General features: G+C 41.4%; 1 protein-coding gene across 18 annotated transcripts in view; it reads right to left on the bottom strand.

Moving 5' to 3' along the window:
• Positions 1 to 15674, bottom strand: part of kiaa1217 (KIAA1217 ortholog) — an 82474-nt gene extending 66800 nt beyond the window's left edge. For 7 of the 18 annotated variants that reach the window (XM_019274704.2, XM_019274707.2, XM_027274023.1 and 4 more), the window contains exon 1: positions 14675 to 15671. In XM_019274704.2, coding sequence (XP_019130249.2) covers positions 14675 to 15002 — 328 coding nt within the window. In that variant the 5' untranslated portion in view covers positions 15003 to 15671. Of the gene's footprint in view, positions 1 to 14674 lie in introns of all 18 variants that reach the window. The other 11 variants (XM_019274708.2, XM_019274713.2, XM_019274705.2 and 8 more) reach the window with 5 other exon arrangements.
• Positions 15675 to 16253: the final 579 nt, after the last annotated feature.

Below are 16253 nucleotides of genomic sequence, written 5' to 3'. Positions count from 1 at the left end.
AACACATCTGAGTGTGCAGAGACACCACAGCGCACGCTCGTAACTTGATGTAGCAGCTTAGTGAATCTGCCTGCCATTATGGATTTCGGGGGAGGAGAAGCTAAACAGCTATTGATTAAATAAATTAATAACAGCCTGAGGTAATGAGAATGTGATGTGAGAGGTGTGAGATCAGATCCGGGTTGGAGAAGTGAATGTGGCACTATGAGGCCAGTCTGATTGTCCTGTGGCCCACTGCACGAATGACAGAAAGGAACAATGAGACATAACTCATCCAGAGAACACAGCACAGAGGGTCAGACAGGCCACATGACTGTGTTCCTGTCTGCCTGTCTGCCTGTCTGACTGACTGTTGGTCTCGTCTCTGGGTGGGCACACTCACATGCCTGAATTCAAATGGCAGCCTCCGTAACGATGTGGTTAGACAAATTACATCCTAGAGAGGACGTGGATGCATCGTCCTGTGGTGAAGATCGGTCAGTGTTGATCAGTCTTCAAATCAGACAGTCTCAGAAATGTAAAGCCGAGAACACGACGGCCAAGACTGGGTGAACAAAGCTATCAGAGATAAATAAAGTAACAAAGCGGTGGCTGAGCGCCCGCTTCAGAGCTCGCTAGGCTGAGCAAATGTTTGAAGAGTTGGCTTTTGATCTGAAGATCTCAGGTCTGAACCTCAGACATGCCTCAGCAATGAAATATTTTACTAAAGTAAATCAGAAAAATCTCTCAACTACTATTAGTATGGCCTTGAATAAAGCTATTACTACAAATATGAAATTACAGAAGGAACTAAAAGGAAACATAATGCAGAGAAAATACTTGCCTACAACCAACACAATGAGAATAATCTTCATTTTTCACAGCCCACAGTTTAAAATTTTGAATGTCATGATGGGAATGTGTCTTCCTTTCTTTTTTTCCAGTGGATAGATCTACTTGCTAACATTTGTTTAATCTCATTATAGTAATACAATAATATGAATGAATGATTTATTATAAGAGAGAATTTCCATGGGCGTTTTGTGATCACGACCCAAGCAGTGATTCAACAGACACACACAAACAGGCAACCATTCCTGCACACATACTCACGCTTGTCATTAAGCGTTATTTTTGTTATTAACACCGTGTCAAATGCCTCATAATGCGGAAAAAAAAGTAGCTAGTAGTGCCAATCCCACTGTGAATCAACACACCACAGCAGATTGAAGCTTTCAGCTCATCATTGGGTCTGTATAGTTGAGTCCATGGTTCTAAATGATACCCATAATATAAAACCATTGATCGTTCTTGGCCAACGAGTTCACAAATGCCTAGTGTAGATTACTTGACCAGAGAAAATGTCTTGCATGATTTTATTGGCACAACACTTAATATCACATAATCTTTGACCACAGATATCGAGAGGCTTTGCTGTGGTGACATTTTTCTATAATGATAATTACGAGATCTAAAATGATACTAGACCAGTTAGGACAAAAATATTAACAGAAAGTGACGCGAAGCTGGAACACATGGATTGTTTTTGAGACAGTTTGTAAGAACACAGAAGAATCAGCTGGGTCCTAGATTATGAACACAGACATGCCATCTGTGCCCTTTGGCATTTATGCTTCTAATAACAACTAAACTAAAACTCCTACGCAGTGAACGTGTGTGAAAAGGCCAGGCCACCAGCTGCTTTAGGCAGCAAACCTGTCAGGTCATGCTCCTCTCCTCTCCCACCTGGTTCAACATCTGTCCATCACTCCATCTCTATCTCTGCCTCTCGTACTTGCCCTCTATTATGTAACTCTTTGTTTGCAGGGCTGCACTTGCAATCAATCACTGTAAATAGATGTTTTTAGTTGTCATAGAAATGTGATTCATAATCAGCTTTACAGAGTAATACAAAGAATTTAGCTTAATTGTGTTTGGCCCAGAGTGCACTTCTGGTGCAGTCTAAGAATTATTGCTCTTGTTATGCATTTAGAATGGTCACGAATAACGAAGCTAAAATATTTATCAGATGTTTTATGTAATGTCAAAAGGAAAATGAACAAATATGTTTCCCCCATAAGATACGGTTTTTATAGCTAACTGCAGTGCTGCATCTGCTTTTCAAAATATGTATTGTGCAAAACATTTCTGTGAGGAATTTGGAGATAAAGTGGCCCTAAAGATATAAGTCATTTGCCTATCGATAAAAGTGCCCTTTATTGCTACTCTGGAAAATGTTTCAACACTGAATAATTGATGATTGCTGGTTGCACATAACATTAACTGCCAGCTGTCGCATTGTGAACTGTGGGTCTCAATCAACAATTTAGCACACCCTTCTTGACTTCCCACTTATACGAGAGACGCTCCCTGTTTGCCTATCAAAGGATTTCAGGGGATCAAACAACAATAGCAAATGTCTTATGAAATATGCAGCACCAAGAAACATTTGGTCTTAATCACAATTAAGATTCTGTCTCCGAGAGCATAAAGAAAGTAAGCGGGGAGAGAGTAAAAAGAAATATTTGTTTGGACTGCTTTCTTATTACATCTACAGACATTTCTGCGGCTCCATATGGTCACAGTGTGAAGCTATCTGTACATCTGCAAATAAATCTGTGAAATTACATAAACTCACAAAACAGGAACTGCTTTTAGTTTGCTGATATTACTCAGTGATTTAGCCTCCATCTCTGTAATTTAATTATTAGAATGTTTTATGACCAAATGACATTAATTGTCGTTTATATTTGCAGCAACATTTAGTTAAATCAACTTATTCTGGAGTGCATCCACTAATGAGCACGAAAGTGCAAATTAAGGTGAAGAACACTTAACTGTGAATCCCTGTCTTGTCAAGTGTTGCAGCCGAATGCAGAATTCATCAACTTGCAGTTTTTCATAATGAAAAAAATGTGTTTTAATTGCATGTTTTCCAAAGCTGGGAGCATCAGCAAACCTTTTAGTTTGAGACAGGAGAGGAAAGGGTTGCAAATAGCCCTTTAGAAGCCTTGAGGAGAATAAACTTGGCCAGTATGGGGTGCTGAAACTTTTTGGATATTTGAACAGGGTTTGCACAGAGACTCTGCAGGGAGCCGTACAGGTCAGTGCATTACCAAAGCCCAGCAGCCCAGCATCTGTTCTCTGAAAACAACAAGCCTGCAGGGACAGACATCCATCCACACAGCGTAACCATCACCGCCAGCAACATCCATGCATTATCTGTCCTGATGCTATACAGCTGTGCATGTGTTGATATATTTCTGAACCTCTGCTGCTGTCAAGGTGGGACAAAGATGAAACACATCACATTGGGAGACTACAAGGCTTTCTTACCATGCAGAAAATACACACTGTCCTGTTTCCAAAATGATTCCATTTGATTTCCATCCTTGTTTCACTGCCTGTTGTGTCACGTCAGTATGGGTTATGCCCGTTCTGCCTAACATTATCTTCTTCTCTAGTCATAAGAAATCAAAGTTTATGTAACGTGGGACGTTAGATAAGAGTTTGTGATGCCTATCGTGACCAATTTACATTCTTCTGGCGTCTTACAAAACTATTGGTGAGGAGGGATCATGTCAGACGGTTGTTTGGCTGAGCGATGATACAAGGAGACAATTGCAGCTGAAAAACAGACTACAAATAACGGATGCAAACAATTGACTTTTGCCAAGCCAAAAGAATCTGATTTAACATGTATTTGCACTGTTTCTCTTGGAGCAGTATCAAAAGTATAGTAATGAAGGGATTAAATCTTTGTATCCTGTCACTCGGTTGAATGGTCTATTAAATTTGCTCCCTTTCAGTTTCCACTAATCCAAAACTGATAAGATATTCACCCTTTCTGATTTGATAATTGTGATGAATTGAAATAACAAAAAAAAAAAAAGAGTTTGGAGAAATCCACTGTCACAAAATTCGTTTGCATACCAGTTTCCTGTGAACTATTAAACCTCCAGCTGGTTACATCAATTTAGCAGAAATCACCCCCTCCTCCTCATTCTCCCCCTGCAGCTCAGGCTAAAAATGCTGCGTCAGTCTCGTGATAGCTTTAGCTGCCTTGCTGGAAAGCATGCATGTCTTACCAATGACTTCATCACAAAGCCAAACGGTATTATTCCCCATTTGAAAAATCCCCAGATGGTTGGGGGAGGAGTACATTTGATCCCTGATTCAAGGTTTCTAGTGTTTAATACTGTAAGAATGTACCAAAGATGCTCAGAGGCACAGAGCGCCTGTCAAACCCATCTCAGTATTTCATATTTCGGGGAAAAGAAACTTGGCAAAAAGTGAAGTTTTTAGTCACAGCCTAATTGAACAAGCTGTGCTAACAGGGATAAAATGAATAAACGTCAAATCAAACTCTTTGACAAAAACCGCATGAGAGGCATAAAGCTACATGAGGACTGAAACTCCAGTGTGGGCATAATGAATCAAGTTCAACCTGAAATCCCATTAGCTGTACAGCTGGGGGCGCTACATGCCAGGAGCTATTGAGTTCTCCAACATAAAGTGGAAGAAACTCACCAAGCTTTTGCTTGGACTTGAAGCGTTGTCAGGTGTAATTACATGAGGTGGTAGGAAACCTGCTCACTATCAAAAGGCTAAATATGAAAGATCACATATGTGGCTAGGAAGTCTGTTTTATTTCCAGTTGCAATTATACAGTGCAGTGCAGCGGGAATAAATCTTCCTGTTTTTTCTATAAAGCAGCACACATGCTCTTTGTTTTATAGCTCTGCTTTTCCACATATTGCAAAGACATAAAAGGAAAGAACAGAGAGATGAATATTTCAATTCTCGGGTGTTTGTACAGATTGTCAGTGCCATTAAAGGGTCAGAGGAAGTGTGCTTTTTGAAACGATGGTGTTAAAACACAATTAGGTGTTCAATTAGAGGCAACAGAGAAACAAAATGACAAAGTCAGACAAATAATTGAGGATAAAATGACAGAAACAGGCACCTATGGTATGAATTCGTCACCTTAATTATTTTTCTAACGCCGAACAGAACGCACGCAACCAGGAATTTGTCATTCAGTGCACATGGGTCACGGTGATCTTAATGGCTTCAGAGTGAGGGTGTTCTCTGTATCTGACAGTCATTACGTTAACTAAGACAGGCCGAGGCCCCGCTGAGCACATGACAATTACAGCACAATGTCTGTCTGTTCTGCTGGCAAATGAGGTACATTTAAAATTGCCTCAATTATTTTCCGTTAAGCCACGGCTAGAGCTGCACACACTTATTAAGCAGAAGGATGCTGCAGCATCTGATATCAGCACTGCGCCCTTTCAGAAAAAAGCACTCGCTGCTTCACTGTTGATTTAGAACCCCATGATATATATATATATATACCTTAAATCTCTATCTTTATAATTAATTTATAATTAATGTGATTACTTTGGCCTCAAGCCCTCATTGAGGCTGAGATAAGCATAGATCACTGTGAACAAATTGTCCACAAACTGTATTTCTTGTTCATTCAATTTGTATTGTATTTCATGTGTCTTTTATTTCATTTTCTAAATCTAATTTTTTTTTCTTCTTTGACAGATTTTATTGCTTATTGTTTTTGCATGTCATTTTAATGCTTTTCTTTGCTTATGTAAAGCACTTTAAATTCCCTCCGAGTTTCAAATGTGCTCTATAAATCAGGCCGCCTTGGCCTGCTTTAATAAAATTCAGCATACACTGTTCATATATTGGATGGCAATAAAAAGCCGTTTTCACTTAATTATAAATACTCCGTTCTATTGAAAGCCTGAAGCAGCGCAGCTCCTAAACACTTAGAGACCCCCTCAACAACCACAACTTTTGACCCCTGACATCAGGGGTTTTGAAAGCAAAACCACATAGAAGTTACTGAGAAACTGGAAGAGTTTGTCTATGACAGAGCGTCTCCAAAAGAGGGGAATGCCTGAGTTATCAGTTTCATCTTTAGACAGACATTGAAAAAGGTGGGACTTCTTCCTCTCATGCAACAGTTACTTAGAGTGAATACAATTTATGTGTCTAATCTTGCAAATCAGATGTGGCATTACGCCAAAAGAGATGATCACTCCATGCTACATTTATTCGTTACCCATGCATTGCAGAAGGTATAGTAAACATAACGTAGGGCACATTCTTGGGAAAAGCTTTGTTGCTGCCGGGAAACAGATACTGTCAGAGGGGGTCGATAAAACCTCCATAACAACCGCACAGGTAACTACAGCTGTGAGTAAACACACTTTTCTCGTATCACATTCCACTTTCACCTTTATTAAATACACGTTGATACATGCACCTGTCTGAGGTAAATGTTGAGCTCTCAGCACTGTGATTTCAAGTACACACACACACACATAGACACACAGACGAACTGTGCCCAAGAAATGCCACTGATGCACTAATGCAGCCAAGAAAAAGAAGAAGAAGAAAATCAGAAGCAAAACATGCACCAGCTCTGTCTTGCTTTTTTTTTTCTTCCTCCAGCAACTTTTTTAATTTCTCTTCTTCATCCGTCAGCCTCTCTCTCTCTCCCTCCTCTCCCAGGACAGAGAGAGAGAGAGAGAGAAAAAGAAAAAGAGGACCATACATCAGTGAGATTTAATGCTGCCTCATCCTGCTCAGCGCTCGTATCACATGGTGTACCTCATCAATAATCTTTACGAGCCAGTGCCTTGGCTAAAACACAAGTGTAATGTGTTGCTCCTGCTGGAACCACAAGCTCCCAACCTAAGCATCTTGGAACTTATTCTCAGTCTTTATTTTCTTCATTTAATTGCATCACAACATTTAAAAAGAAAAAGGCAGATTTTTATAGGCTTCTCTGGCTGAAAAGTGATATTCAAACACAGGATGTTGGCTTAAAGATCCGTCTCTGGCAGACAGAAAAAGGCTTGGCAACACTATTTTTGACACAGATTGACCACAAGACAAGACATTTATCTGTTATTTGTACACTTGCATGTTCAGTCTTGTAACTGGATCACAGATGAAGATTCCTAAATAAGTAGCATTGTAAGAAATGAACATCCTTTTGCCCTGGTCGTTTACTGAGCTGTGTGACTGTCACACCACACTGTATGTTCACAGCCTGTTGTCACATTTGGTTCTGGAAACTGGGACAGACAAGGGCAGTGTTGAGGCAGTAAAAGCTGCTATTCCAGCGGCACAGAAGCACGGAGTAACATCAAGAGGAAAATCCTAAATTACAATGGTGCTTCAGATATGCATGATGCTTCTATTTCTGTATTTATAGCTAGTATTTACTGAGGAGAAAATTAAGATATTTCATTCCAATGTGGATATGACATATGGCATATTCATTTCCCTTTACAAAGTTCAAAGATCAGCCAAAGAGTAAACACCACTAGGCACCCTTTCTGTCCTCAACGCATAGAGACATGCCTATTCTGTGTTGCTACTAGTTCCTTTTCCTGACCATAAACCACAACTATGCTGTAAAGAAGTGCCCTTAAAAGCTTCATACCCTGTCAGAGATCTAAAGAATCTGGCAGTGCTCTTACTGAAACTCACTGAAGTTCTCATATGGGAGGTGACCTTAGCAAAAAGGGACATTTCAATGGAGAAAATTCTGTATTCTCTGCACAAAGTAAACAGGAAAACCCACTTGAACGTCCTGAACAACTGGAATAAGAATGTGGTTTGTCTTCCCTGAACACATTTTGGTGGAGTGATTGACTTTCCTTGTTATCTTAGAAATGATTTACAGCAGGACATTTAGCCACACAGTCTCAGTTAAAAGGTCAGAAAGTCTTAAACTTTTCTAACCCTGGATTTCACAGCTTCACTTTCATGCCTGTCATGATTTGAGGTAATAAAAACACTCTAGTCTCTAAGGAAGTGACAATACAGGGAAGGGAAATCAGTTTTCAAATGGACTGGCGAATTTCTATTCTGCTTTAGACCCTGAAACAAAAACAAATAAAAGAATAAAGGCAGTTAATGGAAAGCGGTAACAGTGTGGTCATTTCAGTAATGTGAGGCTGAAATTGATGCCGGGAATCTAGAAATTGCTTGTAATATCACATCACACAATATCACATGCACTTTGTTTATCCTGCAGTCCTTCCTGCTACACCACATGCCCGAATCATCTGACAGAGCGTACAGTAGGAGGTAGCTTCCCCATGGTGGGTCATGTGGTCCACATCTACGCACTCATACAGTGGATTGAGACCATTAGTCAGCTGTAAAGCAACATTGTTTTATTCAAAAGCCAAAACAGTTCCGACATTTCGGGACATGTTTTCCAAGAGTTAGATGGGAAGATTAATATCATTCTCATGTCTGTACGATAAATATGGAGCTAGAGCCAGGAGGCTTTGCTTAAAGAGTGCAAGCAGGGGAAAAGAGCTAGCCTAGCTCTGTCAAGAGTTTAAAAATCCATCTATCAAAATGTTTTCCATAACCAAAATGTAGAAAGAAAAACGCAAAGTTACATGGAAGTCACATAACTAATGTAAAACCAGAACTTGCTGTTTTTACATTTTAGTTTATTAAACAAACAACATTGAAGATGTTAATAACCAAACTTTATAGGTGTATTTTTGAACGAGCTTGGTGTTTCTCCCCTGCTTTATCTTAACCTAAACTAACTGACTTGTAGCTTTAACTCCATGGCCTTGTCGTCATAAGAAACGGTTCATCATGTTGGTTTGTTTTTGAGTTTAGTTCATTTGTGTACACATAACACAAATGAGATACAATGTGAGCTTTAGTGTTAGCAGACCTATTTTTCCACCAGCTTTCAACCTTTATGCAAGCTACACTGATTGACTTTTGGCTTCAGCTCCATATTGAGCACAGACACATACATCTTCTCATCTACTCACTGAAAGGCCGTAAATTAGTGATTTCCCAAAAATGATTCCTTTAATTTCACTTTAACCATGAATTCTGGCAGAAAATCTCTTCTAATCTAATCTGTATTTTACATGGACACAACATTATTTTAATGACCTAATCCAAATATTCAAATATCCAAATAATCCTCCTCTCACAGATGATCACAGATGAGTATCGCCAGCAACACTAAAAATTAATGTAATATTAATGAAACGTATAAATGAAAGTCCCCTGAACCAACACGTCCATGTGAAAGAAATAGGCCTAAACACAGCTGGAGACTCAATTTGTATAGTCTGAACTACAGAGATAAAAGTGTGTGAATATTTAGAAGTTTGTGCATACAGAAATGTGTGTGTGCACTTACTCATGCCCACACAGACGGACAGACCAGACCAACAAACACACACACACACACACACACACACACACACACACACACACACATATCACATCACGTTTGCCTGGAGGTCAACAGGGTGTAAGAGGGGAGGTGGAGATATTGATTTCTCTGTCGACTCTTTGAGAGGAAACCCTGAGGGAGGCCTTGCATCCGCTTACAGCCCTCAGTTGGGTGAATTAACCACATTTATGCTTTGGGCTAGACACACACACACGTACACACAAACACACATTACATTAAATTGAAAAAACAATCTAGTAGTGAGATGTCTGGTTTGAAAGAATTTCATGCCACATTTGCAGTATTAGCTTTGAAGACTGGTGTGTAATCAAGCCAAACTAACAGGCCACACTGGAAAGTAAAATATGCAAAAGATGGTAATCAGTTTGTCTTCAACAAGTGAAAACCTTGGGACACAAAGTTAGGGCGGGCATTAAAGAGATTAAGGCTTTTGTTTTATCATTAATCTGTCATGGAAAGAAAACCAATCTCCACGGCTGTCTCTCACACAGCCTCCGGACTCAGGAAGAAGCAACATTGCCCCAAGCCAGACCCCGAAAGAAAAACAGACGTGAGACCTAACAAGGGGATTTACAATACACACTCATGAGTAATCACATAACCAAAGCTCTTTCTTCTTGCTCAGTGGCCCGATTATTGTCTGTTTCTGTTTGAGGGATGAGTCACATCCACTCATTTTCTGAACACAGACCCCAGGTCCATGAACACACCATTAACTCACCTACTCCCATGCGTCTCATGACTCACTGGACTTCTCTCTAGTCATCGAGTACTTATTGACAAACTAAAGACAAAGGTGAGTTGTCTTCCACAGCTGAGAATACATCACTTCTTACCTTTTGGCCTTTGGAGGAAAAGTTCTTTGGAAACTTTTTAAGAAACCTTAACAAACAAAACAAACATCTGATGTTGTATGAAAAGTATGAATGTATGAAAGTCATATCAACCTATACCAGTGAAAAGTTTGTGATTTCTCGATTCAGAGTCAGAGTGGGGGTGGTTTGCTTAAAATCAACCCCATACTTACAGACCTCAATATGTCAGCTCAATAACTGAATGGTACAAAGGAACCCAATCTCTCAAATTCCCTTTTGGCAGAGCAAAAAAGCATTTTCAAGACCGTGCACAGTGTCAGAAACCTGAATGATCCAATCCTGTAACAGATATGTACATAAAATGGTAATTTAAATGGATTTCTGAAGAATCAGAGCTACATATCCATTTTAGTGGGCCAATTGATGTGGAGTATATTGTAATCTTAATAACCCTGATAGTTGTCAAAGAAGAAAAACTCCAGAGAGACAACTGGGGGTTTAAAAAGTCACGAGAGCCTGCAATTAATGTAATCCAAATTCTTGGCTTCAATGTCAAAGAAATGGGTGATCACATCCCAATCCTCAAACTCATTCCCATTACACTAAGCTGTTTTTTCTACTTTTTTCCCCAAAAGGAAGCAAGTCACAGATACACATTACTCAGACTAACAACACAACCATACAGTGAGCATGTAGGAGCATGTAACAAGTCTCTAGCCGATGATTCACATCAATACGCTGCTGTCAACGAGCAGAAGAACACATGTACATTAATATACCCGGGGCAAACGCTAAAACATCTTAATAACCCCTGACACTTGGAAACAAGCTAAAGCAACTCTGCACATACTGATGTACAGTAGTAACAAGTCTTGCAAAATTGATCAGGCAAGAAACAACATAACACAAGGGCTTGTTGCTGTGTCTAGATGAGTAAGGAAACTGCAGACGAAGTTTATAAAGCTACCCCACTCCCTAACCACACTGTTCTGTTTCTTTTATTGACTCACCTTCTCAATCACCAGAAGATGAGGTCATCCAAAAAAAAAACTGAGGAGTGACTTTATCTCAAGAGCATCTTGAAAACAAATCCTTGCATGATGGGGCAGGGGATCAAAGGACACATATGGTTGCACAAGAGGTGAAATACTTTCAAGTTGATCTAGACACAAAGAGAAAGTAAGAGTCTGGGAGTTTTAGCGATAGCAAAGATTAATAGGAGAGTGAAAGAGAGGTCAAGTCTCTAACCTTTCCAGATGTTTAAATCAACTGGGTAGCCTTGCCCAGCTAGTTTTGTACAACAGTCTGTGCTTATGTTTACATCTGGTTCTTTAATGATAAAAAAGCATTAGTCATCCTATGTAACCTTTAGAGAAGACATAGCACATTCGTCTTCTTAGAAACAAAACCATTCCATTCAGTACACTCAGGGGTTGCTATGACCAGTGGCTTATGGTGGCTCATGTTCGCCAAATTTAGGAGGATATTGCTGTGTTGCTGACATGTGAGTTTGCTTACTTTTGTTCTTATGCTATGTTAGGGGTTCCTTTTTCATGTCAAGGACTCCTGACAGACCCACAAACCTTTTATTTTTTAGGTTTAAGAATAACATCATTTTTCATTGTCAATCACTGATCAAATGAGGATGACTATAAATGACAACCAAGGAAAACATTAATTTCTCCCCTGTTAAGTATAAAAGGGGGGACACCTACTACAACACATTCAAGGACCCCTGTTGGTTTGAAAAGCACTGTACCATGTTACACTGTTTGACCATCGTCTCATAATACCCCACAGTGGTTAGGACACAGGTTTGCATTGCATTTGGACATATGACCTTTGGGACCTGTGCACAAAGCAAGGTCCATAAAGAAATTGTCTTCAGAGTTTGCTGTGGAAGAAACTGACTTTACTGGAGAGAGTCCTGAGCTCAACCCCATCCAACACCTTTGGAAAGAATTTTGCAAGTGAGGCCTTATCGGCCAACACCGGTGCCCGGTCTCTCTAATGCTCTTGTTGCTGAATGGGACCAATTTCAAATCTTGTTGAAAGCTCTCTCAGAAGGATGGAGGCTGTTATGGTTTTAGAGTGATATGTTCAAAAATCACATATGGGTGTAATGTTTGAGTGTCTATTTGCTTTTGCCATGGAGGGTAGATCATAAAACCTTGTGTGCATAGGTATGCATATTGATATATACATCCAGGATTAGAAATACCTGAGAGAAAAAGCCAAAATGTTGCCTAACAGTGGTTTGCTGCAATGTCACACAGTATCAAAAGAATTTGAACCTGTACTTGAAACTCATATTATACCCTCTCTGGACAGAAAATGTCAAACGGATTCTGTTTTTCGGGGGAAGCTGCCACTTTAAGACTGAAATTGGGCCCTTTGGCAAGCAGCAGTCAGCTCTGAAGCTTTCACACAGTGGAAATGTCACCTGTCACACGGACTTATCGTCTGCCAGCGTACTGTGCATCAGCTCTGTGTGACCCTGTGGGTCTATGCTTTAGCTGTCGTCATGCCCTGTAACTGGCATTAGCTGGGGAGATGGAGACCTGGCACGGCCTGAACCCCCCACATTAACCAGCCTTGTTTGTAGCCATAACTGGATAGGACCTATATAAAATCCAGACACTTAAGCAGCACATTGTTCTGTGGAGCCAACAGCAGTTCCCCAAAGTGAAGACCTTGCATGGCATGTAAAAATAAAGTGTTATATATCAAAGAGTTGTGGAACCAGCCGACTGTATAGCTGGTTTCTAGAGAGACTGGACTGTTGGAGCACTGCCTTTTCAGTGTGGAACTTCAAAGTTACTGTCCGTAACTGTAAGAACTGTACTGAGTTCTTGGTGTCTTTAAACTCACTGAAAACACACCAGGACAGAAGTGAAATGCGGAGAATACACACAGTTCATTTATTCTATTTGATGGTCTTTTGTGAATTTATGCGGATGTATGTGTGGGCGGAGGTGGCATCTTTCAATAACTGATTCATCCGCTGTCAAAAAGCGACAGGAAAAAGGGAACGAAAGAAGAGAAAGACGCAATGAGAAACAAAAGTGGAGAGAATGTTAGAGAGAAGAAAGACAAAGAAACACAAGAAAGTGGGTAAAAGAAAAACGATGAGTGAGGGAGGACATGGGAAAAGACAAAACAAGAAAGATGTAGAAATGAAGACTGTTGGATTGCTTTCCATGTGACCAAACAAAGAGGTATGTTAACATTTTTAGGTTCAATTGCAGATTACACCTTGAATGAAAGTTTGTACATTTGCACATCTAGGACCAAATGAACTGAAGGCACACTGACCCTTAACCTTGAGAAGTGAATCAGCTCTGCAGAAAGGGTCATTTTATTTGTGTAAAGAAGAGACTGGAAGCCGCACCGACGAGAACATCTGGTTTCCAGTGCAAACCTGCCCTCTTATAACCCATAACCTGTCTTTAGTGCAGAGAGGAATTCACACACAGACACAGCTCAAGACCTGTTGATTTCCCAGCATACCCTGCTCACATTCCTGACCTCCTTCTGTCAGTCTCTTACTTGAATCACCCCTATCTACACACTTAAACCCCCTCTTAGAGTTCCTGAACTGCTGTCTTTGAGTACAAGCTGAACAGTCAAGCGTGATTCAAGAGTGACTGACAAGAAACATTTCAATGGACAGGGGGGGAATGTCTAGTCTGTCAATCAGACTCTTAACACAAATTAATCCTCAAAACAATCTTGGTCAAGTTACCTTTGAGAACGTAAGATAACTGTGACCTGACAAAACCATGAAAGCTGGTGCCCTGCAGTGTTGGGAATCTGGAAAGCCAAATGGGAATGATAAGACCACTTTCCTCAACCCCCATTTCTTAATCTGCACCCCACAGAGACCGTGGCAGTGGGATGGCGACAGAGATCCCATAAGCAGTTATTCCTCTTTCTTCCATCAAGTTCGCAACGACAATAGAACTGCGTCAAATATTTAAGCCTCCTCATTCATTTCAATGAGACCAAATAAACCAAGGTTATGCAGCAGAAATGTAACCAGGTGTTACCGCAATTCATTGCAACATCAACGAGCAAGGCATTAATCTGGCTAATCAGAGCAAGTGTGCATTCTTGTCAGAATACCTACAAGACAGAAAACTAAATTACTGCCACTGCATTACCTGTCTGCTGTGTATGGTCACCCTGGCAGCAGACCCTTGTATTTTTTTAACCTGGTGCTATTTTTGGTCTCCATGTCTGTTAGATGCATGAGATGATAATCCCATCCTTCGCCACAGGGCAGGAGGGGAATCTCAGAAAACCCAAGAAGACCTAATCCATACGATACAAAACACAATGAACTAGCATAACAGGGGACAAGCAGAAAAAGCCTAATCTCCTACATGCTGAACTGACCGACAAATGATGACTGATGAGGAGGAGGATGACACACATCACACCAGCCAGTTAAGGACTAAAATGCGACACCTGATTTATAGATTGAAATCAGTTTATGCATTAAAAAAGTTAAGTTTTCTCATGTGAAAAGATCTAAACCAAAGGACCATTAGAGACAAGTTTACACTCAGATTATGAAGTTTGGTGTATTACTTACTCTGCACAGAGCCTTGACTTGAGGCTTTTGGTGGGCTGATCCTGCTCTTGGGAGGGACCATCTCCATATTTTGGCCCTTCTCACCTGGACTCTGGCTGGGAGCCTGAGTCTCAATCTGGGTCTCCCTCTGTGCTTTGTCCTGGGGCACAGCGGCTGTTAAAGACTTCTGTCTGCTCAGGATACCATCACTACCTGCCCTCATCAGCTTTTCCCCCACACTCAGCACCCGGGCTCGACCAGCCGTGCCAGGGCATTCCTTCCTGGGGGAGGGCATCTTGGATCCGGCCCCTACTGAGGGGGGGCGGGCCAGCCTGGAGGCTTTAGACATCCCGCAGGTCAGTGGATCAGTACAGCTCCTCAGTCTTTCTCAGCCAGTATGACTGCAGCTGTGTCCCGTGGGCAATCCAGGATTTCTCAACTCTCAGTGAGTGTGACTGTGACTCTCCAGCTCCAGCGTGTTGTGACTGGTGCAGGTAGGCTGAGGGGGCCAGAGGGAGGGAGGGCACTTTTGGGAAGTTAGGTGGGAGGCGAGCTGAGGGTGAGGGGTGGGGGGTTAATAGCTCCTTGGAAGGTGTTCTCTTCTAGCAGGGCCTCCTGGGATCATCCTCCAAAGCAAATAGTGTGAGTGTGTGTGTGTGTGTGTGTGCTGGTAAATTGGTGTATGTGTGGATAAACCTGTGGAGTGACAGGCTGTGCCAAATGCAAACAGAAACTCATGTCTCCAGTGTCAGCGCATTCCAGTTTTTTAATCCCCTCTCCGCTTCTCTTTTCCCGTCTTTCACACTCTCTCCTCCATCCCTCTCTCCTTTTTTGCAAATTTCTTGTGCGCCCTCTCTTCCTCACTTGCACTCATAATCAACTTCTCCTACCTCTTGCCTCATAATTCTTCCCCGTGTTACTGTCCTCTTGTGCCTCGTCTCTCCTCTCCTCTTCTCTTTCGCTCCGATCCACTCGCTCTTCTCTGCTGATGCTCAGCGGGTAATCATTCCAGCGCCCCAGCAGGCAGAGACCAGAGAGAGAGAGAAAGATTTAGAGACAGCGAGAGAGAAAAAAAAAAAAGGAAAGAAGAAAGGGCACGAGGGAGAAAGAAAAAGTGTCGACAGAGGCTTTGCGGAGGAGCCCTTCTCTTCAGGTGCAGCTGCTCAAGCTGTTCCAGATGTGTGTGCAGCGCTTCACGCCATCAGCTGACCACTCAGAGCCACACTCTGGTACAATCACTTCACATCCTCCTATTTTCCATTTTTTTCCTCCTTCTTTATCTTCTCTCTCTGTCCGTCTCAGAGCTCGTACTCCTCACATATGATGAGATGTTCAGGCTACCAGAGGAAGGAATGCACGCACAACTCACATGCACAACACAACACACCAAGCTCTTCACTCACTGGTGGAATTTACAGAGAATTAAAGGAGGGCGAAGGAGGGGAGCGTTACACCATGTGTGTGTGTGTATACAAGAGACACACAGTGGAGCTGTTCTGATCTCCTGCACTGAAGGCATCGTCTGTGACAAGAAAAAAATATAGATGTTGGAGAGAAACAGCAAGGAAGAGAAGATCAGAGCACTCAGACACTTCTCTTC

Source organism: Larimichthys crocea, chromosome XXIII (assembly GCF_000972845.2).
Source record: "Larimichthys crocea isolate SSNF chromosome XXIII, L_crocea_2.0, whole genome shotgun sequence".
Lineage (NCBI taxonomy): Eukaryota > Metazoa > Chordata > Actinopteri > Sciaenidae > Larimichthys > Larimichthys crocea.
The sequence above is the reverse complement of the archived record's forward strand: the minus strand, read 5'-3'. Positions and strand labels throughout refer to the sequence as shown.